The sequence below is a fragment of the Artemia franciscana genome, chromosome 12 (genome assembly GCF_032884065.1).
Source record: "Artemia franciscana chromosome 12, ASM3288406v1, whole genome shotgun sequence".
Lineage (NCBI taxonomy): Eukaryota > Metazoa > Arthropoda > Branchiopoda > Anostraca > Artemiidae > Artemia > Artemia franciscana.
This window is the reverse complement of record NC_088874.1, coordinates 42,519,386-42,546,646: the sequence shown is the minus strand read 5'-3', so window position 1 is coordinate 42,546,646 and position 27,261 is coordinate 42,519,386. Positions and strand designations below refer to the sequence as shown.

General features: G+C 34.6%; 1 protein-coding gene across 4 annotated transcripts in view; it reads right to left on the bottom strand.

The window, feature by feature from the left end:
• LOC136034152 (uncharacterized) overlaps positions 1–27,261 on the bottom strand; it is a 91,502-nt gene that overhangs the window by 17,591 nt on the left and 46,650 nt on the right. For 2 of the 4 annotated variants that reach the window (XM_065715335.1, XM_065715336.1), the window contains exons 2-4: positions 12,724–12,823; positions 8,103–8,151; positions 2,561–2,643 (exon numbers count right to left, since the gene is read on the bottom strand). The exons of 1 other annotated variant lie outside the window; for it this stretch is intronic. In XM_065715335.1, coding sequence (XP_065571407.1) covers positions 2,561–2,643; positions 8,103–8,151; positions 12,724–12,813 — 222 coding nt within the window. In that variant the 5' untranslated portion in view covers positions 12,814–12,823. The remainder of the gene's footprint in view (positions 1–2,560; positions 2,644–8,102; positions 8,152–12,723; positions 12,824–27,261) is intronic. One more of the 4 variants, XM_065715333.1, reaches the window with a different exon arrangement.

The window sequence follows — 27,261 nt, the reverse complement described above, 5'->3', positions numbered from 1 at the left end:
AAATTTAAGCTTTATGAGAGGGCGAACCCCTTCATATACGTAATAAAAACATACCGATTCAGAAGTTCGTTAAGTAAGTTAGTTCGTAAGTTACATGTATTTTTGCTAATAAAAACGTTCGTACAATTAAAAGTTCTAGTTGCCTTTTTAAGTAACCGAAAAATTGGAGGGTAACTAGGCCTACTCTCCCGCTCCTTTTTTTCTCAAAATCGTCCGATAAAAACTATGAGAAAGCCATTTAGCAAAAAAAAATTAATTAATATGCAAATTTCATTTTAATTATTCACATTCGGAGAGCAAAAATCAAAACATGCATCAATTCAAAAACGTGCAGAAATAAAATTAAAAAAAAACAAGTTTTTTTAACAGAAAGCAAGGAGCGACATTAGAAATTAAAACGAGCAGAAATTACTCCGTATATGAAAGGGGCTGTTCCCTCCTCAACGTCCCGCTCTTTACGCTAAAGTTTTTTACTGTTTTAAAAAGCAGAGTTGAGAGAAAGGGTCAAACTTCAGCGTAAACAGCGGACGTTGGGGAGGGAACAGCCCCTTTCACATAAGGAGTAATTTCTGTTCGTTTAAGTTTTAATGTCGCTCCTTACTTGCTGCTAAAAAAAACTTGTGTTTTTTTTATTTTGTAAAAGTAAATAGTGGCCTGGCTCTAAATTGATTCTGAAATGTTTACCTGGTTATCTACTACCGCTAAAATCTAATTACAACACCAAGCCACATGGAACCAACACAGCTAGTCAGTTTTTTCGTTCATTCCATTTATTCAAATCTTCATTCAATGATCAGAGGGGATAATATTTATAGTTATATTATAAGCAGAAACTTTCATTTTCTTTAAAAATGAAAAAGTAAACATCTAAAATTTCACCTTCATTTATCCAACAAGATTTGATGAACACTGTGAAAATTCTAAATATTCATCTGCTAAACAATAAAATTTAGCGAGTTGAAAGTCGATTAGCTTTTTTTTTGATTTGGTATCTCCAATCTAGCCCTAATATGTGAAAACTCAAAAATTTAATAGTGATCTGGTGACAGATCACTATTAAGGCCTTAGAACAACTGGTTTCTTCTAGCAGCTTCACTATCGATATCAAACTTATTGGCTATTTTGGTAGGTCATCTAGCTAGATCACTCGCATGATCACATCAAGTTAAAAGAATGAGAGAGGATAAATAAGGAGAGGTAAGGGTAACTCCAACAACATAGGTATATATAAGTAAAAAGTCTCTATTGTTCCGTGGGCAAAATTGCATATTTTATCGTAGCTCACTGAATTAACACTACACAGACAAAGGGGGTAAACAAGTGACGGAATTTGATGTTAATCAAAGACCCATGTTTTTCCAGAAAAAAGGCTCTGTATCAGAGGCGATATTTTAAATTTCTTGTCCATACCCTCTGAAAACCATCTGATTATCGGCCTCACGATTATTTTTTTTTTTTTTTGGTAGGGCATTTTGGTCCTGGAAACGACACCAAGAAGAGTAGAACAAAAATTGGCAGAAACAGTCGAGTCAGGCCTTAGAACAACTGGTTTCTTCTAGCAGCTTCACTATCGATATCAAACTTATTGCCTATTTTGGTAGGTAATCTAGCTAGATCACTCTCACGATCACATCAAGTTAAAAGGATGAGAGAGGATGGATATGGAGGGGTAAAAGTAACTCTTACAACATAGGTACATATAAGTAAAAAACTTCTACTGTTCCATGGGCAAAATTGCATGTTTTATTGTAGGTAACTGAATAAACACTACACAGAAAAAGGGGGTAAGTGGCGTAGTTCGATGTTAATCAAAGGCCCCAATTTTTCCACAAAACTTTGTACAGTTTTTGCTTAATTGAGCTGTTGTATGGATGGGCGCTGGAGATATCAAGCCAAACGTTTCGAAAAAAGATCCTGGATCGTTCTAACGTTCTTGGAAATAAGGCTATACATTATTGACAACTAAAAGGCTTAAGTTTTCTATTTTTTTTATTTCCAAATAAAAAAATAAAGAGAACAGAAATTTTCAAAGGACAGGTTTTTGAATTAAATAAGGCTCATGAATTTTGAAATACATTTAACATTCTCAGTGGGTGTAAACTGAGGCTGAAGCTCGGAGCAACCTCGTATGTATTTTTGCATAAGAAAAAGAAAGAGCAGGAATTTTCAAAATAAACAAAAAGAAAGAAAGGAACAGGATTTTTAAACAAATAAGACTCACAATTTTTGAAATACGTTCAATGTGCTCAGTGCGTGTGAACTAAGGCTGAACCTGAGAACAACCTCGTATGCATTTTTTTAAAGCTCAGATTTCAAGGGCCGATCCATAGTCTTCAGAACCCCCCTCCCCTAATAAAAAAATGTGGGGACAATATAAAAAGTAAAATGGGTGAAATATTTTAACTTGGACTGTTTTGGGGGGAGGGGTTTACTGGGCCAGAAGGGAACACAGCTCTCTTCCCGTACATAATTAAAACCAGTATGCATAATCCCAAGTCTGCAACCCACGTATGTAGTGCTTCTTACTGAGGGGTATCTGTTTGTAAACCGATTTACTTACAGTTCTTACAGCAATCACGAGAAAAATGCTTGCAATGAGTAACAGAATTGCGCCAACAATGGATCCATAGTAGACATTGCTTGCTGAAAGAAAACAAAGTACAATTAATCGAATATTGAGGCTTAATTGTTAAAAATCTATATGGAAATGGAATAAACAATCGCGTGATTTTAAAATACTGCCACAAACAGAATTACTACCCGATTACGGGACTTACTACCCGATTACTCGATTAGTGCCAATTAAAATTCCAGCTGTGTAAACTCCCTTTACGACTCCACAACTATATTCAGTATATCAGCTAAACTATAGGCTATGCTTTGTGTGGACTAATTTTAATAAACACTGGGGACATTTTTGAATCCTTTGTTTTTTCACTACATGACCCTTGTTTTTTGGAACATAACAAAATTTTCGGCATTTGCTTTTACTCCACAAAAGAGTGCTGCCATACGTCTGTGTTTCCAACACATTTAAAGGTAATCCCTTAAAAGTTAAAACTTCAGTTTAATCTTGCATTAAGTTTTATTCTGATAAAAGAAGCCAAAGTACTCGTAAAGTTGTATTCTGAACAATTAGAAAAATGGATGCCAGAAGATATTGTTTTGTTTTTTTAATAGTTACGTATAATTATAGTAATAACAGTCCATTACTGAAATTTTGCAGGGCCAGACTTTCCAAAGGATATAGTAGCCTATCAGCCAAAAAACTTAAAGTTACCTGAGGCCTCCTGAAGATATCTTGATTGACCAGTGTACCACCGCACGCCCTCACTTTAGATATGCACATGATATCTCGTTATAGCCTACAGTTATAAATATTTATGTAATATTTTTCTTTGGTATCTTGGCATGTTAGGTATCTTGGTTGACCATTGTACCACCGCACGCCCTCACTTTAGATATACACATGATATCTCGTTATAGCCTACAGTTATAATTATTTATATAATATTTTTCTTTGGTATCTTGGCATGTTAGGTATCTTGGTTGACCATTGTACCACCGCACGCCCTCACTTTAGATATGCACATGATATCTCGTTATAGCCTACAGTTATAAATATTTATGTAATATTTTTCTTTGGTATCTTGGCATGTTAGGTATCTTGGTTGACCATTGTACCACCGCACACCCTCACTTTAGATATAAACAGTATATCCCGTTATAGCCAAAAATTATAATTATTTTTATAATAAACGTTATTATTTTCTTGGTATCTTAGGAATCTTGGTTGACTAGTGTACCACCGCACGCCCTCACTTTAGATATACACAGAATATATCGTTATACAGTATTCAATGACTTTCAAATATAAGGAATTCAAAATATTGAATGCCTAAAACTCCAAACTTCGGCAACTTCAGCAAAGCTTGGAGCAACTGATGAGTCATGTTTATTCTATTAATGTTTACAATGTTGCAATTTCTTTTAACTTCTTTAATTTTTTATTAATATTTACAGTTTTGCGATTTCGCAATGTTTTTATTTTTTAATATTTTCAGATATTTAGTATTTAATATTTAAGAGCATCCGTCGTTTTCTCTATATATATTTCATTAAATTGGAATCCAAAATTTTCGTTGAAGAATGAGGTAGACCTTGATCTCAAAACAACAAGAAACTGAGTTGGAAACTTCTACTGCTTGTTTATAAAGTATTTTTTACATTGATATAAACAAAAATATTTTACTGTTTATGAATATATCTGGGCTTAGTTAAGTCATTTCATATACAAAAGCTGCACGGTTCAACTGGTTGTATTTATTTAAACAAATAGTATTGATGAAAAGCTTTTCTCAGGCGATTAAGTCCCTAAAATTACTAACGATTCTTAGCAAGAGTATCTTGAGCAAGAAAAAAAATGAATAATAATACTTTTTTATTGAAATTGCGAGAAACACATGATTTGGGGGTAACTTTTTTTTATAAATAACCCTGAAAAGACAGAAAGCTTCAAATAGATAAAGCCTTAATAGGCAAACGATATTACATAATAATTGGATATGGGCCGTAGGTCCTGAAACAGAGAAAGCCCGTTTATAGAAAATTTGTTTACTTTTATAAATCTATTTTAAGATAATTTTCCACAAAACAGCCTTTAAAAAAAAGTAAAGAGCTATGTTAAGCCAAAGTCGGCCACAAATAATAATTTAAGCTCAAAACATAAACAATATCAATAAAAACAAACCATTATCAAGTGCTAGCTAATCCTGAAAAGTTACGGATAGCTTTATAATACCAACTAGATTATATAAGATATTGTTCCAAGTTTTCATCCGTCACGATGTCTACGATTGAAAAGGATAAAGTTCAACTGGCTGCAAATTCAATTTAGTCCCTTCTTTCGATACTATTTTGTTGTTGCTTTTTCAACGCTGAGGAATAGCCTTTGATCATGTGATTACTGATCGGTAGCGAAGAAATAAAACCAAAGTGTTGCTCTCGTAACACTTTAGCCGGCGGAGCCGGACAAAGGTTGCCGCAACACTCCACGTTGCCCGGGCAACGTCGGTCTAGTTTTTTTGTTTTCTGTCTTCTTGTCTTTTCCTCTTTCTTTTCTTTTCCTTCTTCCTTCATCAGTTGAGTTTCTTTCGTATTGAATAGCGTGATATAAACGTGGTTTTACTTATCTGAGGGTGATAACCTTGCTTGCCCTTCCAAGCTTATTGTCTTTCTTGGCAGCTGAATGGCGAATAGTGTTTGTTTTCTTTCTTTTAATAAATGTATATCTCATATCTCATAAAGCAGAGCATGACCACAACTGTTGCACTGTAGAAGTCTAGATGGCTGGGCAGGGGGAATATTTTTCAAATAAATGGATTGGAAATCTGCAAAATTTTTGGCCTTCTATGAGGCTAAGCCAGCATCATGTTACAAGCCTTGACAATAGATGAATATTGGTCGATCATTTCATTATAAGATTCTTATTAAGTTATATTTTGTTGTAACTACTGGCTTGTTTCAATAAATACATTTTGAACCCATTTAATAAAACAGGTCCGATTTTCTGCTTCAAAGATAAGAATAAAGCTACAAAGTCAAGAACCAGTGCAACCAAATTCATTTCTGATTGAGGTTCCCTTGGTTTTGAAACTTTAATTGCCGTGTCTTCACGGTCAAAATTTTAAGCAGATCAATATACAAAAAAAAAATTCGCAAATTACAGGTTTTAAATCATTTTTTGTCTTTGACAAACTCCTCTTGGTTCCCAGAATCAAAATCTAAAATCTACGAAATCTCTCCGTCCTATATTCCCTAAAAGTCTCAGTTAGGTCCCTTAAGCCAGTAATTGATACCCTTAGCCGAACCTGAGATAGGAATTGAAGACACACCATAGTGTCTTATTGTTGTTTATAAACGTGAGACTGTTTAGTTTAACCCCCCCCCCCAAAAAAAAATTGTGTGTGACACGTAAAAACGTAACAAAAAGTGAATCTAAGCCAATTGTTGATGCTTTCTTTAAAGCTGTTTTAGTATCCTCCCCCCTGAAAATTCCTTTTGACCCCCCTCCCTGCAAAAAGAACCTTTGTAAAACACCCTACACCCCCCCCCCAAGAAAACGGATACATCCCTGCCTAAAAGTCTCAACTTAACACCCTCAGCCGTTACTGAGATATGGTAGATAAGCCCATTTGACAACCTACATGAGCATAGTATGTTTTAATTCAGTTTAACATCCCCTCAAAGTGTCACCTTAGTACTATAGCCTCTTCGGCGACCCAGATCAATCGTGCTCCCGGTTCTCAGTAACAAAACCTATATTTAAACAATGGGCAACTTACATAATTCTCAGCCCTTGCCCCGAGGGCTGTGGAAAGTCATTTCATCTTCGAAGGCATAGTTAAATCTCTCCATTATTTTGAACAAAATCTCTATCCCAAAATTTTAATTGGATACTTTTGGGTGTTCAGGTGATTGCAGGAAGAAAAAAGGCGGGGGTAGATTACCTTCTATTCTCTTTTGAATATTAAGAAGGACACTAAAACTCTCAATTTAGAGAGCCTACGCCGACCTTTCTACAACTCATTCTATATGAAGTGGCCCGGTGAAAGATAAATAAACGATATATTGCTCTTTACTTAAGCAGCGCTACTGGGCTGCCTATGATACACTACATCAAGGTGTGTACAACTAATCAAATGCGCCTGGCTGAATCAGTCGGTAGATAATAAGGACCTAAGCCGTTATTTAGTGAATTTGAACTCCAATTTGTAATCTTTTTTCCATTGGTAGAAATTACAAAACATTGATATTTTTTAATTATTGAGTTGTTTTGTCTCGTGTTCCAAATCGATTAACAGATTTGACCAACAGCGTAGTAAGATTTGTTTGTATCCCAATTTAGTAACAATTACAGCAGTAAATTTTGTAGAGTTGTGAAAGACTGCTTACGGCTATATACATTTTTCTGTTGTTCGAGCATCGTTACTAATAGCCCTGTACCGTCGACAATTATTTCGTTCTTTCGACCAGGAAATTCAAGTTAAATCATTTTATTATTCACACATACATGTGTATACAGGCCCATGGGGAGACGAGCTCGAAAAACTAGGCCTAGACAAAGATAAAATAAAAAGTAATACTACAGTACAAAGATAAACACAAAGACGAAGATACAATAACACTACAGTATTGTAAAAGCAGCGGCTTGCCCAGGATTCATAATTAAATACTACATTTTCAATATCATCAAATATAGAATATAACTAGAATAACCATGCCCTTGGTTACCCCCCCCCCCCCAGTAGCGGAGGAGAAGCGTAAGAGTATTATAGAGACAGAAAGAGTTAGAGAGAGAGGACGAGAGAGAAAGAGAGAGCGAGCAAGAGGGGGGAAAGAGGAATGCGAAGCACAAATCCACTGCAAAACAGAAAAAAAACTAATTAGACTGAATAGCCTATACCTGAACAGGTTTGACAAATATTTTTTCTATAATATGATTTTGGTTCCAGTGTTAAACATACCATTTAGTTATTGTTTTTAAAGGGTTATCAATAAGTAAAATTTCCCTTGGGAGGCAGGGGGGGGGGATAAAACTATAGAAAATATTTATTTTGCAATCAAGAAAGTCTAATGAATTTAGACTTAAAAGAATGTTTTCCTTTATGCTTTGTAAGATTAGTAAAATATGATTCAAAGCCTTATCATATAATATTTTTCTTAAATAATAAGGTAAAATCTCTACTATGTTTACATATTTCTTTCTGTGAACCATATTCATCGACAACGATCGCAGGGCCATAAAAACTTTTAAAGTCGTGTTTTAACTACATAATTCGAATACCATCATTTCAACGTTTTTCCTTTTCTTTTTATATCCGGGATGCATAAATTTGGAAGAAATGATGCTAGTTCTTTGAATTTTAAGACATCAACACCTCAGTAATTTATGATTAATTAACAAGTTTAATTGATGTAATAAACATAAACATTTCAACTTATTTCCTTGATACCATGTGGTCTAAATGAACATTAATTAAGTTGAATTAAAATTTATAACGATGAATAAGTTATTGTAGAGACAAGAACAAAAAACTTACATTGTCCACCATAGGCCACAGATCTCACAAAAGATATGATGCTTAGAACCTGTAATGAAAAGGATAACAATTAAGAATCTTTGCTGAGTGGGTCTTATGTCAATGCCTTATTATAGTCACATTTGTTAATCAAACAGTTCGTGGTAACGAACTGTAGTAAGGAGCGACCCGGCTCAATAGTAACCAAAACTCTAAAAAATTGAATTTTGATATCAATAGCTACATCAAAAGAATCGCATTTTAATGCTGATTTTAAATATATAAGTTTCATCAAGTTTAGTCTAACCCATCAAAAGTTACGAGCCTGAGAAAATTTGCCTTATTTAGGAAAATAGGGGGAAACACCCCCTAAAAGTCGTAGGATCTTAACGAAAATGACACCATCAGATTCAGCGTATCAGAGAACCCTACTGTAGAAGTTTCAAGCTCCTATCTACAAAAATGTGGAATTTTGCATTTTTTGCCAGAAGACAAATCACGGGTGCGTGTTTATTTGTTTGTTTTTTTTTTTTTTTTTTGTTTTTTTTTTTTTCTTTTCCCCAGGGGTCATCGTATCGACCAAGTGGTCCTAGAATGTCGCAAGAGGGCTCATTCTAACGGAAATGAAAAGTTCTAGTGCCCTTTTTAAGTGACCAAAAAAATTGGAGGCCATCTAGGCCCCCTCCCACGCTCATTTTTTCCCAAAGTCAACGGATCAAAATTTTGAGATAGCCATTTTGTTCAGCATAGTCAAAAACCATAATAACTATGTCTTTGGGGATGACTTACTCCCCCACAATCCCTGGGGGAGGGGCTGCAAGTTACAAACTTTGACCAGTGTTAACATATAGTAATGGTTATTGGGAAGCGTACAGACGTTTTCAGGGGGATTTTATTTTGTTTGGGGGTGGGGCTGAGGAGAGGGGGCTATGTTGGAGGATCTTTCCTTGGAGGAATCTGTCATGGGGGAAGAAAAATTCAATGACAAGGGCGCAGGATTCTCTAGCATTACTATAAGAAAACAATGAAAAATAAACATGAAAACGTCTTTTCAAATGAAAGGAAGAAGTAGCATTGAAACTTAAAACGAACAGAGATTATTACGCATATGAGGGGTTCTAAAAATACTTTAGCATAAAGAGCGAGGTATTTAGGAGGAGATAAATACCTTGCTCTTTATGCTAAAGTATTTTTATCAATTTCAACTATTTATTCTACGGCATTTCTGATTCAGGGTCATTCTTAAAGAATTGGGACAAAACTTAGGATTTAGTGTAAAGAGCGAGGTATTAACGAGGGTACAAACCCCCTCGTATACATAATAAAAATATAAGATTATGAAAGTTTGTTACGCAAGTTAATTCTTAAGTTACGTATATTTTTTACTAATAAAAACGTTCGTTAAAAATTAAAAGTTATAGTTGCCTTTTTAAGTAACCGAAAAATTAGAGGGCAAATAGGCCTCCTTCTCCACCCCTTATTTCTCAATATCGTCTGATCAAAACTAAGAGAAAGCCATTTAGCCAAAAAATGAATTAATATACAAATTTCATTTTAATAATTTATGTGCGGAGAGCCAAAACCAAACATGCATTAATTCAAAAACGTTCAGAAATTAAATAAAAAAAAAACTAATTTTTTTAGCTGAAAGTAAGGAGCGACATTAAAACTTAAAACGAACAGAAATTAATCCGTATATGAAATGAGTTGTCCCCTCCGCAATCCCTCGCTCTTTACGCTAAAGTTTGACTCTTTGCCACAATTCTAATTTTTAAAACAATTAAAAGCTTTAGCGTAAAGAGCGAGGGATTGCGGAGGGGACAACTCATTTCATATACGGATTAATTTCTGTTCGTTTTAAGTTTTAATGTCGCTCCTTACTTTCAGCTAAAAAAATTAGTTTTTTTTTATTTAATTAATGAAAAAAGCCAAGATTTGTGAATGATATAGGTGCAACAGAGAAACCAATGGCGTAGGTAGAGGGGAGTAAGGGGTGAAGGCTGTCTCCACACACTTCCTCTGAGAGGGGTGGCAAATTCAATTTTTTTCGTCAGTACAATGATCTATTTACATTGTGGTAGTGGTGATGGATGGAGGGGGGAGGGATAATTGACATTATCCCTGAGAGATAAAAACTCTAGCTACGCCTCTGAGAGAAACAGAAGGACTAGCCTACTTAGTAAAAAATCTTGTAGCTAAAAAATTTCCCGTTGTTTTATTGCCTAATGGTTTCACATAGGAACACAGGAGAACCAATCAACCTCTAAAAGGAGAAGTTAATTGGCTCTTTTTTGCGACTAATGCTTAAGAAATCACGTGATTGGCTGACAAAAATACGTCAGAAACAAAACAAGGAATTGAAAGCACAAGCACAATTTAATTAAAATGACAACAAATTGGTCGAAACAGCCAATACTAAGCAATAATTTGATCCAGTTGTTTTCTTCTAATGCTATTAAAAAGAAAAAAAAGGTTTTTTTCAATTGGAAGTAAGGAGCAATATTAAAACTTAAAATGAACAGAAATTAATATTTAGGCCTATATGAAGGGTGCGCCCCTTCATCAATACCTCACGCTTTACTCTAAAGTTCGAATTTTGTTCAAATTTTTTAAGAATGACCCCTGAATCAGAAAGGCCGTTTAGTTAGAATAAATAGCTCTTTTGAAATTACCAAAAATGTTCAACCGTAAAGAGCGAGGTATTGATGTGGTAGCGAACCCTTCATATACGCAATAATTTCTGTTCGTTTTAAGTTTTTAGTCTTAAGTTTCAAGTTTTAAGCGCTTTAGGATGTTTTGTATTAAATAAAGAATCTTACGGTATTATATGGGATTTGTGGATTTCATTTACAGGAAATAGGTAATTGAAGTCTCTAAATTATCACCCCAACACTTTTAAATTGCAGTGAAATGAACTTTTAAGATTGTCACTAACATTATATTTGGAATGTATTTCTTTGGCTTTGAATTTAAGTTTTTCCTATATAGATACAGGTCGGTTCTACAACATGGAACATAACCCTTTAAGTTACTCCACGATCAGGGAACCTCTTTCTATTCTGTCCTTTATGTTTCTATCCTTCTATCCTTTATGTTCTATCCTTTATGTTCGCAGCCCCTAAAGCCAATTGTACGACAGAAAGTGGAATCAAATAAAATATCACGCTTTTCCTAAAGAATTCTGAATAAAGTCAGAAATAACTTTTACAGCTGCTTTATCTCAAAAGTATGAGAAACTTTCTGTTTCCAGTAAATTGGGCAATTGAAAAGTGGACAACTGTAGGCCCCGGATTAGATTGAACAGTCTGCATCACGTCTCAAGAACAAGTACTTTGTACTATTACTACTAACCCTTCACAGCAGTATTAAGCTGCCTGAGGCCAACTCAGCTGTGCACGTTTAGCCTCCAACCCCCCAGTCTACTCAAAGCTTCACTCTTTACCCTTTCTACGCAATTCCAATTTCCTAATTACTCTAATTTCTGCAATTTAAACAGAGAAATAGCATCCAAACCACAGGAGCCCATATTATTATATTATTATTATTATTATATTATAAAAAATCATTATATTTGGGGAGGCTGATTTGGGGCGACAATATTCACGAAGACGTAGTACTCCTCTTATAGCTCCAGATTTTTGGAACAACCGAAAGAAGAATCTGAGGAAATCGCAGTTTTCAGCAATGAACAGAGTTAATATGAACAAGGGGGGCAAAACATGTTTTTAATCTGATGTCCGTCTTTCTTTAAACCTTTTGTCAAACATTCAGTGCCGTATTAAAACCCCAGTACTTGTCCATTATTCAGAAAATATCCAAAATTTGGATCAAAATATCAGACAATAACCGGTTTATTGTCCTGGTTGAACTTCGCTGAGGTAAGGATGCTAGGACTGTTTTGATAAGCTTTTCATTTTAGTTTCATTGATTATATCCTGTTGTAGGTTGTATCTTCTTATATATTTTTGCATTGCTGAGAACGGCCCTTGGACATAGGGCCGAAATATTCATTCTAATTTGTTTCCCACTGTCTTGAGAAATTCCCTATTGTTCTTCTTGTTTTTGGTGTTTACATTATAGCTATATTTTAATTAAATATCTTGTTAGTATTTTGGTTAGTTGGGTTATATTGTGCATGCGACACCGCTAAATTTACCCCCCCCCCCTAATGTGCAAATATACAGCCCAAAATCCCAAGCGCCTCAGTGGTTTCAACCCTGTATCTACAAATTCAATCAACTTGAATGTTTTCTGAATAATGAACAAGTACCACGACCCCTTCCCGGCGATTTTTCTTTTTAATTGCATTTCTTTTTTTTCTTTTTTTATTGTAGTGATTAACTCATGGGCAATAAAATTAAAATGATCAAATCAGTTATGGTCAGAACCCCAGAAAAATTTTATACCTTATTTGCATAATTTACGTCTGCCAGTTAATTCTAAACTTTTGTTAAAATACGTTCTGACCATAACTAAAATGATTCTAGCGGGGTTAATATTTTAGATTTTATCCAGGATAAGAGTTAATTACACAAATATTACATGCGCAGAGGGTACAATATAACCAAAAATTGGCGGGTATATCAAGATATAACCAAGTTTAAGATAAATGACTCAACGTTAAGATAAATGAAACACTTACAAGACCAGTAATACCAATGATGTATGCACCTGTATCAAGTGTGGAGCAGTAACAGAATGTGCTGGGCAGAATCCGCTGAAAACAAGCCATCTCACTTCACCTTTAAATAATGAACTTATTAATGGTCTAAGTTAATCCTTATATCTTTTAGAATATATATATATATATATATATATATATATATATATATATATATATATATATATATATATATATATATATATATATATATATATATATATATGTGTATATATATATATATATATATATATATATATATATATATATATATATATAAAATATATATATATATATATATATATATACAAATATATATATATATATATGTATATATATATATATATATATATATATATATATATATATATATATATATATATATATATAAAATATATATATATATATATATATATATATATATATATATATATATATATATATATATATATATATATATATATATATTCTTTCTCATGAATCTACTTTTAAAAACAGTAAAAAACTTAAGCGTAAAGAGCGAGGCATTGAGGAGGGAACAGCCCCTTTCATATACAGAGTAACTTCTGTTTGTTTTAAGTTTTAAGGTCGCTCCTTACTTTCAGTTAAACAAACTTTTTTTTTATTTAATTTCTGAACGTTTTTGAATTAAAGCATGTTTTGATTTTGGCTCTCCGCACATGAATACTTAAAACGAAATTTGCATTTTTTTTTTTTTTTTTTTTTTTTTTTTTTTTTTTTTTTTTTTTTTTTTTTTTTTTTTTTTTGGCTAAATGGGTTTTCTCTTAGTTTTGATAGAACAAATTTGATAAAAAAGGGGGTTTGGGGAGGAGGCATATTTGCCCTCCAATCTAGTGGTTACTTAAAAAGGCAACTAGAACTTTTATTTCTTACTAACATTTTTATTAGTAAAAATATACATAATTTACGAATTAAGTTACGTAACGAACTTCTATATTCGTATATTTTTATTACGTATATGAGGGGGTTTGCCCCCTCGTTAATACCTTACTCTTTACACTAAAGTTTACATTTTGTCCCAATTCTCTAAGAATGACCCCTGAATCACAAAGGCCGTAGAATAAATAGTCGAAACTAGTAAAAATACTTTAGCGTAAAGAGCAGTTTTTTTTTCTGATGATGACAGGCACAGGTCCTGTCAAAATTATCGTTAGAAAAATCAATCACCTGACATCCATAGCTTAGGTAAGCTTATTGCCATCTATCATTATTATGGGGAAAAAACAAAAAACCAAACAAACAAGCAAATAGACACACATCGGTGATCTATATTCTAGCAAAAAAAAATACAAAATTCAATATCTTTACAGATAGGATCTTGAAACGGTTACAGTAGGGTTCTCGGATACGGCTGTATCTGACGGTCTGATTTTCATTAAGATTTTATGACTTTTAGGGGATGTTTACCCCTTTTTTCAAAAATCGGGCAAATTTTCTTAGGCTCGTAGCCTTTGTTGGGTAAGACTAAACTTAATGAAACATATATTTGAAATCAGAATAATAAGCCGATTCTTTTGATATATGAATTGGTACCAAAATTCAGTTTTTTTAGTGTTTCGGTTACTATTGAGCCGGGTTGCTTCTTACTTACAGTTCGTTACCATGAACAATTTGATATGAATATTTTTGACACTAGAGAAGAGCAATAATTTTGATTATCACTTATACTTTTTAATAACATACTTCTTGTTTTTTGTCTGATCTCTGCTTAAAAGATATTGCCACGAAATATTTAAAAGTTTTATTTCACTTAAACCAGTAGCGTATTTAGAATGTGTGTCACCCATGGTGGACTCTAAGGTTTCCACCTCCTCATTGAGTCTAATGAGTCATAATGAGACTTCTTGCCCTTGGGTTTGAACAGTCATTCTTAAATAATTGTGACAAAAAGATCACAAATATCTTTAAATATCTCAGTAGCAGTGCTGTCACTTACTTGAAGTACTTTTACTTGAAGTACTACTTAAGTAAAATTTTCCATTACTTGTACTTGTACTTAAGTAAAAACTCTAGGGTGTACTTATTACTTGATACTTAAGTAAGATTACAAAATACTTATTACTTAAGATACTTTTAATGTACTTGTTTTTCAAATACTTTACCTTTGACACTAAAATTTTGTGTGTGTGCGCTTTGGCAATGAACAAGAAACCTCACCTTTAGATTTAGAGCAAACTCAGATACAGCTTTTGTGTGTGTGTGCTTTGGCAATGTACAAGAAAACATCACCATTTAGATTTAGAGTAAACTCAGATATAGCTCCATGCCGTATTTTTGGATATGAAATAAGGTATTTGTTTTTTACGAAAAAGAAATTATAGTAGGATTAACACTTGGTTTAGTTTTTGTTTAAAAGTTATATAACAAAGAAAACAGAAATTATTTCACAGTTCACTGGTCGACAGTGAGCTAAAATCCCTTGTTTTGTGCTAAATGTTTCATACTGTGCTCCATTTGGGCTTATATTTCTGACATTAATGTTCAAGTTTTGTCATCTCGTCAACTGAACCAGATTTCTACCATTGCATCATCTTCAGGACCATATTATTGGTAAAACTACTGAAACTATGAATCTTTGTCCATCTAAATGTTGTTTGCAATAAACAAGTCTAGGCAATTCTAGCTGGATCCAGTGCAGTGGTATTTTGTCAAACTCGTTCCAGCAGATTCAGGTATTCAGACGAATCTGACTTCAGATTTGTCACTCCATTCATAAGTTATAGGCCCTACTAAATCAAAGCAAAACTCAACTTTCTTAAGACTTGACACCCTCTCCCCCTCACCCTATTTGAGATAGGGTTTGTGATACCAGAACTTGATATGAGCCCTGATCTTAGGCAAATTTGGTCTAGTTTTCATTCGGATCCGTTACTCCATTTGCAAGTTATACTAAATTAAACAGAAAACTTAAATTTTTCAGGAATTAAAACCCACTCCCCCTTGTTAAATTTGAGCTAGGGTCTTTATCTCAAAACTTGATATGTGTCATGGTCTTAGGGCTCTTTGGTTCAATTTTCATTCAGATCAATCACTCCAGTTGCAAGTTACTCTGAATTAAACGAAAAACTGTTTTTAGCAGGTAAAGCCCTCTCCCCCCTGTTTTATTTTAGCTAGGGTCTTCATCTTTCAACTTGATGTGTCTCATGATCCTTGGCACCAAATCTGGCCATCAAAATTTTCATCCAAATCCAACCAGCGGTTCTCCCCCTATACGTGATTAAACAGACGGACGGACACACAGACAGAGAGACGGACGGATTTTGCAACATCTTAGGTAGCCATGTTGGCTCATTGGATCCAAAAAAAGAACACAATAGCATATCATCATCCAGGCATCATCACCTATTTGGATAGTGGAAAATATCCATCCATATAGGTTTTTGAGATCTGTCTGTCTGTCCACCCGTCTGTGCAATCGAGTATAGCGGGAGAACCGCCAGTCAGATTTGTATTAAAATTGAACTATTTGGATTAAAACTGAGCTTAATTAGGGCGATGGGGCTTTAAGTGTTAAAAAAAAAATCGAGTTTTTCATTTAATTCACTGTAACTTGCAAATGGAGAGATGAATTTCGATGAAAATTGAATAAAGATGCCTAAGAGTATGATATGCATTAAGTTCTGGGATGGAGACCCAAGCCTAATTAGGGCAAGGGGGAGGGGGCTTTAAGTGCTTAAAAAGTTAAGTTTTTTGTTTGACTCAGTTTAACTTGCGAATGAAGTAATGGATCTCAATGAAAGTCAAGCCAAAGATGCCAAAACCATAAGACACATCATGTTTGAAGATGAAGACCCTAGATTAATTAGGGGGAGGGGGCTTTAAGTGCTAAAAAAAGTGTTTTTCATTTAATTCAGTGTAACTTGCGAGAGATTGATGGATCTCAGTGAAGATTGAACCAAAGATGCCTAAGACCATGGCAGGCATCAAGTTTTGAGATGAAAACCCTAGCTCAAATAGAAGGAGGGGGAGTGGGTTTTAAGTGCTGAAAAAAGTCAAGCTTTTAGTTTAATTTAGTATAACTTTCGAATGGAGCAACGGATCCAAATGAAAGCTAGACCAAAGATGACTAGGATCAGGGCTCATATCGAGCTCTGATATCACAAGCCCTATCTAAAATAGGGCGAGGGGGAGGGGTTTTCAAGTATTAAGAAAGTCGATTTTTCCTTCAGTTTAGTAGGGCCTATAACTACTTCCACCCATGGCTTGCCCAAAGCCTGGAAATAACCCTTTTCCAAAATAAGTCATACTGAAGCCAACCTTCAACATAATATTCCATCCCCAGAGAAAAATTACTTTGTATGGCACTTGGTATTTACCAAGTGACATACAGTGATCGCAAATTCTGTCGGTCTGTCAGTCCCGGTCTCGCTAGTTTAGGCACTTCCAGATAAGCTAGGACGATGAAATTTGGCAGGCGTATCAGGGACCAGACCAGATTAAATTTGAAATAGTTGTTTCCCCGATTCGACCATTTGGGGAGGGGGGCGTAGGAGGACGGTTAATTTGGAAAAATTAGATCGGATCTTAATTGAATTTGATATTTAGAAGGATATCATGTCTCAGAGCTCTTATTTTAAATTCCGACCGGATCAGGTGACATTGGAGGGGGAAACCTAAAATCTTGGAAAATGCTTAGAGTGGAGGGATCGGGATGAAACTTAGTGGGAAAAATAAGCACAAGTCCTAGATACGTGATTGACATAAACAGAACGAATTCACTCTCCTTTGGGGAGTTGGGGTGAGGGTTAATTCTGAAGAATTAGAAAAAATAAGGTATATCTAGTAGAACCTCGTAACTCAGATCTCATATTTTAAATCCCAACCAGATCCAGTGTCATTGGGGGATTGGGGGGGGGGGGGTCGGAAATCTTGGAAAACGCTTAGAGTGGAGTGATCAGGATGAAACTTGGTGGGAAGAATAAGCACAAGTCGTAGATACGTGGTTGACATAACCAAAATGGATTCGCTCTCTTTGGGGGAGTTGGAGGGGGTGTTAATTCGGAAAAATTACAAAAATTAGGGCATTTTTAACTTAAGAGCGGGTGACCATTCGTGAGGTATTTTTGAATTTGATATTAAGAAGGAACTCATGTCTCAGATCTCTTATTTTAAACCCCGACCAGTTCTGGTGACATTGGGGGATAGTTGGAGGGGGAAACCGGAAATATTGTAAAATGCTTAGAGTGGAGAGATCGGGGTGAAACTTGGTGGGTAGAATAAGTAAATGTCGTAGATACGTGATTGACGAAACCGGGCTGGATCCACTCTCTTTGGGGTAGTTAGGGGAGTCTATTGCTTTGGCGAGTTCAGTACTTCTGAACGTGCTAGGACAATGAAAATTGGTAGGCGTGTCAGGGATCTGCACAAATTGACTTGATAAAGTTGATTTCCCCGATTCAACCATCTAGGGGGGCTGAAGGGAGAGGAAAAATTAGAAAAATGAGGTATTTTTAATTTGCGAGTGGGTGATCGGATCTTAATGAATTTTTATATTTAAAAGGACCTTGTGTCTCAGAGCTCCTATTTTAAATGCCGACCGGCATTAAGCCTCTGATTTTTCTTATGCCATATGAGCTCTTAGCTATTCCGACCTCGTCACAAGTGCCATATGAGCTCTTGGCTCTTGTTTTATTCCTTTTTCTCAGAAGATTTTCGACTTAGTCTCATGGTTTTTGCCACTTCATGGTGTGAAAACTACTGCTAGAAATAGATAGGATGCAACTTCTGCCATATTGTCTTCTAGCATATTTAAGTGTGTGCTTGCATTGTGCCTGCGTCCCCTTAAAAGTTCTGTTTCTTACGGTAATATTGGTTTGTCTTCTGTTGTATATGTAGACGACGTTCTTCTTGTTGCCCGGACTCGCCGTGGATTGCTTTCCAATTTTACTATCTTAACCAATGAACTATCTAAGATTGGATTGTCAGTTGATGCGTCTAAATGCGAGTTTATTTGTTTTAATAGCCCTTATGCGGTCGCTCCATCCGTTGCTGGGACTGCAATTCTGCCATGTTCTTCTTTAGTTAGTTGGTTTGGTCTGTGTTTCGGTCCAACACTTTCCACTACCTTTTCATCCCTAGTGAATCAAGCCGTGAAAAACCTAGGCGTCGTTTACGGAAAAATATCCCCAAACAAAAGCCGTTACAACCGCAACGGTTTGTGCATGATTTATAACCCTTATTGCGCCCCTGTGCTTTTGTTTTTATCAGGCATGGCTCATCTGTTTCGTAAGAAAAATCGCCATACTCTACGTGCAGCTTATTTCAGATATTGCAAATTCCTCCTTCGGCTTCCTAGATGGCACCAAGACAGAAAAATAATTGCTCGATTTGGTTTAATAGATATGGCTTCTTGGATTCGGTCTTCCAGTGATGATTTATGTAAAAAGACCATCTACTCAATTCACGTTTACGACCATATGCAGCCTTTTTTCCATATTGATACTGGTTAATTAGTCCATGTTGTCTTTTGTTAATTTGAATTTTTTTTCTTGCTGTTTATCGTTTTTGTTTATTTATAATACTCCGTACTTTGTGTTTTTTTTATACTTTTACGGATAATAAAGTTCATTCATTCATTCTGCATTTTGACCAGCCGTATGGAATGCGTCTGAATCAGCGGGCTTGCTGCAGGCCCGTGATTTTATAATATACGTTTGTAGGGAGTATAAGGATATAGATGCCATACATTTTCATAGCGTGTCTGAAATTTAACTTGAAAACTTGAGGCAGTTTTCTTGTAAAGGTGCCGAGGGCGAGACATGTCATCAAAGTGTGAATCAAGACTTCATTTTCATACTCTTCTTTTCTTTCAGCACACTGACAGTCAGCGACCTTCAGCTAGCTGCCAAAAGTGTGGATTTTTGCTGCTCCTTTTTATTGAGCTTTGATTTCTCTTATTAAAAAGTCTGCAACTTACTCACTTGGCTCCTTACTTTTAAATCTGAGTTTTTTTTGCTGCTAAGGTTTTTATTTATTGAATCAGAGAATGAACTACTTTATTACCTTTTATCCGTTTTAAAGCCAATCCAAAGTTTATTTTTCTATTTTCAATATTTCTTCCACCATTCCGACATGTTTCAGAATAACCCTGTATTTTTCAAACGTGCCAGATTTGACTGAACACTAATCGCCAGAAGTTCAACTCTATGTGCACCGTATTAACCCTGTCATGTGATCTGTCTGATCCAATCAGAAGTTTTTTGACTGCACTTAATTGTTTTGATAGTATTTTTCTTTCAAGCCGTTGTGTTGAAAATTGGTTGAGATTATTTTTTGGGCTTCGTTGGGTGTCTACCAGCCAAACAAGGGAAAAAATATTTTCAATATATTTGTTATCATTCCCACATGTTTCAGAATAACCTTGTATTCTTTCAAACGTGCCAGATTTGACTGAACATTAATCACCAGAAGTTCAACTCTATGTGCACTGTGTTGATCCTGTCATGTGATCTGTCTGATCTAATCAGGAGTTTTTTGACTGCACTTAATTGTTTTGAAATTCTTTTGCTTTCAAGCCGTTGTGTTGAAAATTGGTTCAGATTATTTTTTGGACTTCGTTGGGTGTGTACGAGCCAAACAATGGAAAAAAATACTTTCAATATTTTTTCCATCATTCCCACATGTTTCAGAATAACCCTGTATTTTTTCAAACGTGCCAGATTTGATTGAACACTAATGGCCAGAAGATCAACTCTACGTGCACTGTGTTAATCCTATCATGTGATATGTCAGATCCAATCAAGAGTTTTTCGACTGCACTTAATTGTTTTGATAGTCTTTCCATTCAAGCCGATGTGTTGAAAATTGGTTAAGATTATTTTCTTGGACTTCATTGGGTGTGTACCAGCCGAATAAGGGAAACTGTTAAAAACGATAAAACGGAAACTCTGGTTCTTGATTAAGATTTCCAAGACAGGAACGACAGGGGACATTTTATAGGCAAGGGAAGGGGCTAAGATGCCTTCAGAATGGCTTTAATAAAAGGTAGTATGGGCTTGATATCAGAAATATATCAAGCCCATATATATATATATATATATATATATATATATATATATATATATATATATATATATATATATATATATATATATATATATATGTATATATATATATATATATATATATATATATATATATATATATATATATATATATATATATATATATATATATATATATATATATATATATGTATATATATATATATATATATATATATATATATATATATATATATATATATATATATATATATATATATATAATATATATATATATAGATATATATAGAATAAATACTTTAAGTAGTACTTGAAGTAATACTTAAGTACAATTTTGGCAAGTACTTGATATTTGATACTTAAGTAAGAATTTGGGAATTACTTATTACTTGATATTTAAGTTAAAAAACAATGAGTACTTAATACTTGATACTTAAGTAAAAATTTGGAGTACTTGTTGCAGCACTGCTCAGTAGTGATAGCTTCAACGCAGTAAAAAGTGACCCTCAGCCTAGTGACCTGCGTTTTGAAAAAAAAAAACTGTATAGCGAGAAAGAATTTCTGAAAAAATGACTTCCTGTTGTTCAAGGCTGAAAACCGTAATTCTCTTATACAGAATGGTTATTCTTATGGTGTAGTTTTCATTCCACACTGATCATTTCTTCCGAAAAACCTCGGGTACTTTTTCGAAATTTTTTCTCTCTATATAGTTTTTTTTTTTTTTTTCAAAACGCAGGTCTCTATAGGCCGTGGGTCACTTTTTACTACGTTGAAGCTATCACTACTGAAATATTTAAAGATGTTTGTGGTCTTTTTGTCACAATTCTTCAAGAATGAATCAAACACAAGGGCAGTTGAATTTGAATGAGAAGCCCCTAATATGCAAATATACTACCCAAATTATACAAGTCCAATGCATTCTATCACCCATCACTTGTCTTTGTGGTTATGAAACTGTTTTTATGAGATCTAGACCTAAGCGTAATTCTTGCGTATGTTTCGTTTAATTAACAAGTATCGTGCTATATTTTGTAATTTTTTTTAAATGAGACAGATAATTTATATCTGTATTTGTGTATACTTTTCCTCTTTCATGTTCTGTGTTAATTACATCTGTGATCATAAAATTTATGCCTTATTTAATAATCACACCCATTCGCATTGCATCATCACACCTGATGTCACCATGAAATTGTCCAGTGATTCAGCTATTTCAAGTTAACCTGTTGTCCTGTACCGTTTTTGTCATGGAAAGTTTACAAGACAACCATTTTTATCTAATTATGATTTTTTTTTTTAAGTGCTCTGTAAAATAATTCTCTGGTAGAAGTACAATAGATTGTTCTCTGAAGCAAGGAATGCTGCAACATTGCATGTTTGACACATTCGATATCTCATTAATCTCAAACAAATGCCAAAGTAGAAATTATTCACAATGGGAGAATCAATCCTTTTATTCGCGTAGTCTTCGTAAACGAATAGATTCAGTCTTTTGGAAGAAAAAAATCAGCCATTGTCGTTAGTAAATACCCATAAAAGCCTATTCTTGAGAAATACGGCTGTAGTAAGCAAGGAGGGCCAAATGTCGATGCGTTAAGTAAGTCGGCACTAGACCCTTAAGGTCCAAACCGGCGGTCCTGATCTCCGTTTCATGGCCCTTCAGCCAGGAAGTGCAATGGGGGTGGGGGGAACCATCCTGTGCTTTCGCACTACCTTCCTGATTACCTTCCCCAGATTTCTCCAGGTACCCATTTAAAGCTGGGTTGACTCTGGCTGAGCTTACAGAGTCAAGCCACTGACCCCCGTTCAAAACTAAATAACTGATCATAACTGGGATTGAACCCGTGCCCCTTGGAAACAGGATTACCAGACCAGCGCGCCAACCACTCAGCCGGGATGGCATGGTGATGTGGTGGTGGGGGTCAAATTTATCAACACATGGAAACAGGGGTAAATCTAAAAATAACGTGAAGGAATCGTTTGAATCACGAAATTTGAGGAACAAGTGCATAGAGATTCTTGACAAAAAAACGACAACTTCATAGCCTATATTTTTTGACAAATTTTACCTCAGTAATTTTTATGTTGAAATTGTTATATCTAGTTTTTATATCTTCACATAAGTTTTGACCAATCTGACAAATCTAGAGATTTTTGACAAAAAAAAACTGTATCTTCATAGCCTCAGTTGGGTATCAAAAGGTCGTATCTCCATTGTAAAGTTTCAGAAGAACAAACAAAAAATCTCACACTTTTTATTTTCTCCTCTTGTAACTGTAAAACAAAAACAAATTGATATGCACATTTTTTACATATAAATATGTTTTTGGTTTATGGTTTCGGGAGGGGGAAAACAAGAATTTAAAAACGCACATGAGTAAATTATCAACAAGAGCCCAAATACGATAAATGCTGATTTTTTTTTTTTTTATTATGACAAGAAAGACCATGAATATGTTAAAAAAATTGCAACATCAACCGCTAATGTCTGCGGTGACACCTGTCATAAAGCGTGAATAAAACTCTTTCGGAAGTACTAACAAACTTTAGCGTAAAGAGTGAGGCATCAATGAGGGGGCGAACCCCCACACATACGTAATAATTTCTATTTATTTCAAGTTTTAATGTTGCTCCTTACTTTCAGTTGAAAAAACTAGTTTTTTTTATTTAATTTCTGATGTTGTTTTAAAAATGCTGGGAAATCCGGCGCCCCCTTCACGGAAAATTTTCATGAAAAATTCATCCATGGAAAGATTTTCCCACGTAATCTTCTCCCCGGACCCCCCTCCATAAAATAAATCCCCCCGAAAACGTTGGTATGCTTCCCAATAACCGATAAAATATGTGAACGATGGGCAAAGTTCATAACTTGCAGCCCTTCCCCGGGGAATGTGGGGGATTAATTCGTCCTGATAAACATAGTTACTAGATTTTTAGACTATGCTGAGCAAAACGGCTATCTCAAAATTTTGATCCGGTGACAATGGAAAAAAACGAGCGTTGGAGGGGACCTAGTTGCATTCCAATTTTTTGGCTCACTTAAACAGGGCATTAGAACTTTTAATTTCGGTTCGAATGAGCCCTTTTGCAACATTCTAGGACCACTGGGTCGATACGGTCACCCCTGGGTAAAAGATAAACAAATAAACGTAAACAAGCACGCATCCGTGATCTTTCTTCTGGCAAATATTCCAATTCCCCATTTTTGCAAATAGGAGCTTGAAACTTTTATAGTAGGGTTCTCTGATACGCTGAATCTGATGGTGTGATTTTTATTAAGATTTTATGGCTTTTGGGGGTGTTTCCCCTTTTTTCGAAAATAAGGCAAAATTTTTCAGGCTCGTAACTTTAGAAGAGTAAAACTAATCCTATATATATAAAATAAGCATAAAATCAAATTCTTTTGATGCATCTATTGGTATCAAAATTCTGTTTTTTTCTTAGAGATTCGGTTACTGTTGATCCGGGTCGCTACTTACTTACAGTTCGGCACCACGAACTGCTTGAGGTGAACTAGCCGTGAGTGAACTAGTAACAAACATTACTCCATTGAAGAAGACTAGGTGAATAAAAATCATTACTTGACTGTCCCATTAAAATATCCAGTAATTATGCAAGTTGCAAAACCCTGTTTACTAATTTAGCGACGAGACTTTTAGTCTTTTATATTAATTGAAATGGATGAATTCAATTGAAATTAGTGATACTTCAATTCTTACCGCCACCTTGGTTTTCAACACCTATATAACATTCTAACAAAACCCAAGCGAATGTTTTAAAGTGATATTTGGCAATTCTCTTTGAAAAGAAAAATTAATTGAGATCTTAGATTTAATACCTTAAAAGTATTTGTTCATATGGTGCCTACCTTCCATTTTTTTAAATAATATAAACACAAAAATTTAAACATTTGTTGATACAAACTTAAATTATTAAAAGAAAACAAATAAAATTTATGCTATTATCAAACAGTTCGTGGTAACGAACTGTAGTAAGGAGCGACCCGGCTCAATAGTAACCAAAACTCTAAAAAATTGAATTTTGATATCAAAAGCTACATCAAAACAATTGTATTTTAATGCTGATTTTAAATATATAAGTTTAATCAAGTTTAGTCATACCCATTAAATGTTACGAGCCTGAGAAAATTTGCCTTATTTAAGAAAATAGGGGGAAACACCCCTTAAAAGTCGTAGAATCTTAACGAAAATGAAACCATCAGATTCAGCGTATCAGAGAACCCTATTGTAGAAGTTTCAAGCTCCTATCTACAAAAATGTGGAATTTCGTATTTTTTGCCAGAAGACAAATCACGGGTGCGTGTTTATTTGTTTGTTTTTTTGTTGTTTTTTTTTTTTCTTTTTTCTTTTTCCCAGGGGTCATCGTATCGACCAAGTGGTCCTAGAATGTCGCAAGAGGGCTCATTCTAACGGAAATGAAAAGTTCTAGTGCCCTTTTTAAGTGGCCAAAAAAATGGAGGGCATCTAGGCCCCCTCCCACGCTCATTTTTTCCCAAAGTCAACGAACAAAATTTTGAGATAGCCATTTTGTTCAGCATAGTCGAAAATCATAATAACTATGCCTTTGGAGATGACTTACTCCCCCACAATCCCTGGGGGGGCTGCAAGTTACAAACTTTGACCAGTGTTTACATATAATAATCGGTATTGGGAAGTGTACAGACGTTTTCAGGGGGATTTTATTTTGTTTGGGGGTGAGGCTGAGGGGAGGGGGCAATGTTGGAGGATCTTTGCTTGGAGGAATCTGTCATGGGGGAAGAAAAATTCAATGAAAAGGGTGCAGGATTTTCCATCATTACTATAAGAAAACAATAAAAAATAAATATGAAAACGTTTCTTCAAATGAAAGGAAGGGGTAGCATTGAAACTTAAAACGAACAGAGATTATTACGCAAATGAGGGGTTCTAAAAATACTTTACTATAAAGAGCGAGGTATTTAGGAGGAGATAAATACCTCACTCTTTATGCTAAAGTATTTTTAGTAATTTAAACTATTTATTCTACGGCCTTTCTGATCCAGGGGTCATTCTTAAAGAATTGGGACAAAACTTACGATTTAGCGTAAAGAGCGAGGTATTAACGAGGGTACAAACCCCTCGTATACATAATAAAAATATAAGATTATGAAAGTTTGTTACGTAAGTTAATTCTTAAGTTACGTATATTTTTTATTAATAAAAACATTCGTTAAAAATTAAAAGTTCTAGTTGCATTCTTAAGTAACCGGAAAATTGAGGGCAACTAGACCTCCTTCTCTACCCTTTATTTCTCAAAATCGTCTGATCGAAACTAAGAGAAAGCCATTTAGCCAAAAAAAGAATTAATATACAAATTTTATTTTAATAATTTATGTGAGGAGAGCCAAAACCAAACATGCATTAATTCAAAAACGTTCAGAAATTAAATAAAAAAAAACTAATTTTTTTAGCTGAAAGTAAGGAGCGACATTAAAACCTAAAACGAACAGAAATTACTCCGTATATGAAATGGGTTGTCCCCTCCGCAATCCCTCGCTCTTTACGCTAAAGTTTGACTCTTTGCCACAATTCTATTTTTTAAAACAATTAAAAGCTTTAGCGTAAAGAGCGAGGGATTGCGGAGGGGACAACCCATTTCATATACGGAGTAATTTCTGTTCGTTTTAAGTTTTAATGTCGCTTCTTACTTTCAGCTAAAAAAATTAGTTTTTTTTTTATTTAATCCCTACATGAGATAGCTAGGCTTGCTTGTTAGCGCAAAGTTTATCAAATTTTGGAGTCAATGATAAGCACAGCTCCTTTTTATACAACCAAACGAACACGGCATTTCGATTTCACCTCGGCTAATGCACAAAACCCTATTTTGCAAAAATAAGACGTTGTGAACGTCAGTAATACTTTTAGGGATTTATTTGACAAATACCCTATCTTTCATGGCAACAAATTTTTCTCAGTAGTATCAGACCATATCGTCATTTGCGGCTTTATTTTATATCTCTTATTCGCTTCATGTTTTGCGGTTAGTAAAAATCATAGAAAACTCTCTTAGAATATCACGTCCTAAATTCTGAAATGAACAAAAATATTTTCGAATAGTTCCTAGCCAATATTAAAGCAAATTCCTTAGGGACTCTTTTTTGTTGACGGTAAATGGATGAGATTTTAATACCCAGAGTTTTAAAGGGAAGGGTATGTGACTTCTCCCCGTGAAGGATATTAAGTTTAAAAAAAACAAGTTTTCACAACTGAAAGTAACGAGCAACATTAAAACTTAAAACGCACTGAAATCATTACATATATGAAGCGGTTTCTCCCTCATCAATCCCTCACTCTTTACGCTAAAATTTTTTAGTACTTTTAAAAAAGCGTCTTATTGTTCTAATTAAGCGACCCTTGTGTTTCAGGAGTCATTTTTAAGGAATTGGGACAAAATTCAAACTTTAGCATGAACAACGAAGTGTTGAGGAGAGGGCGACCTCCCTTATGGGGTTAACCCA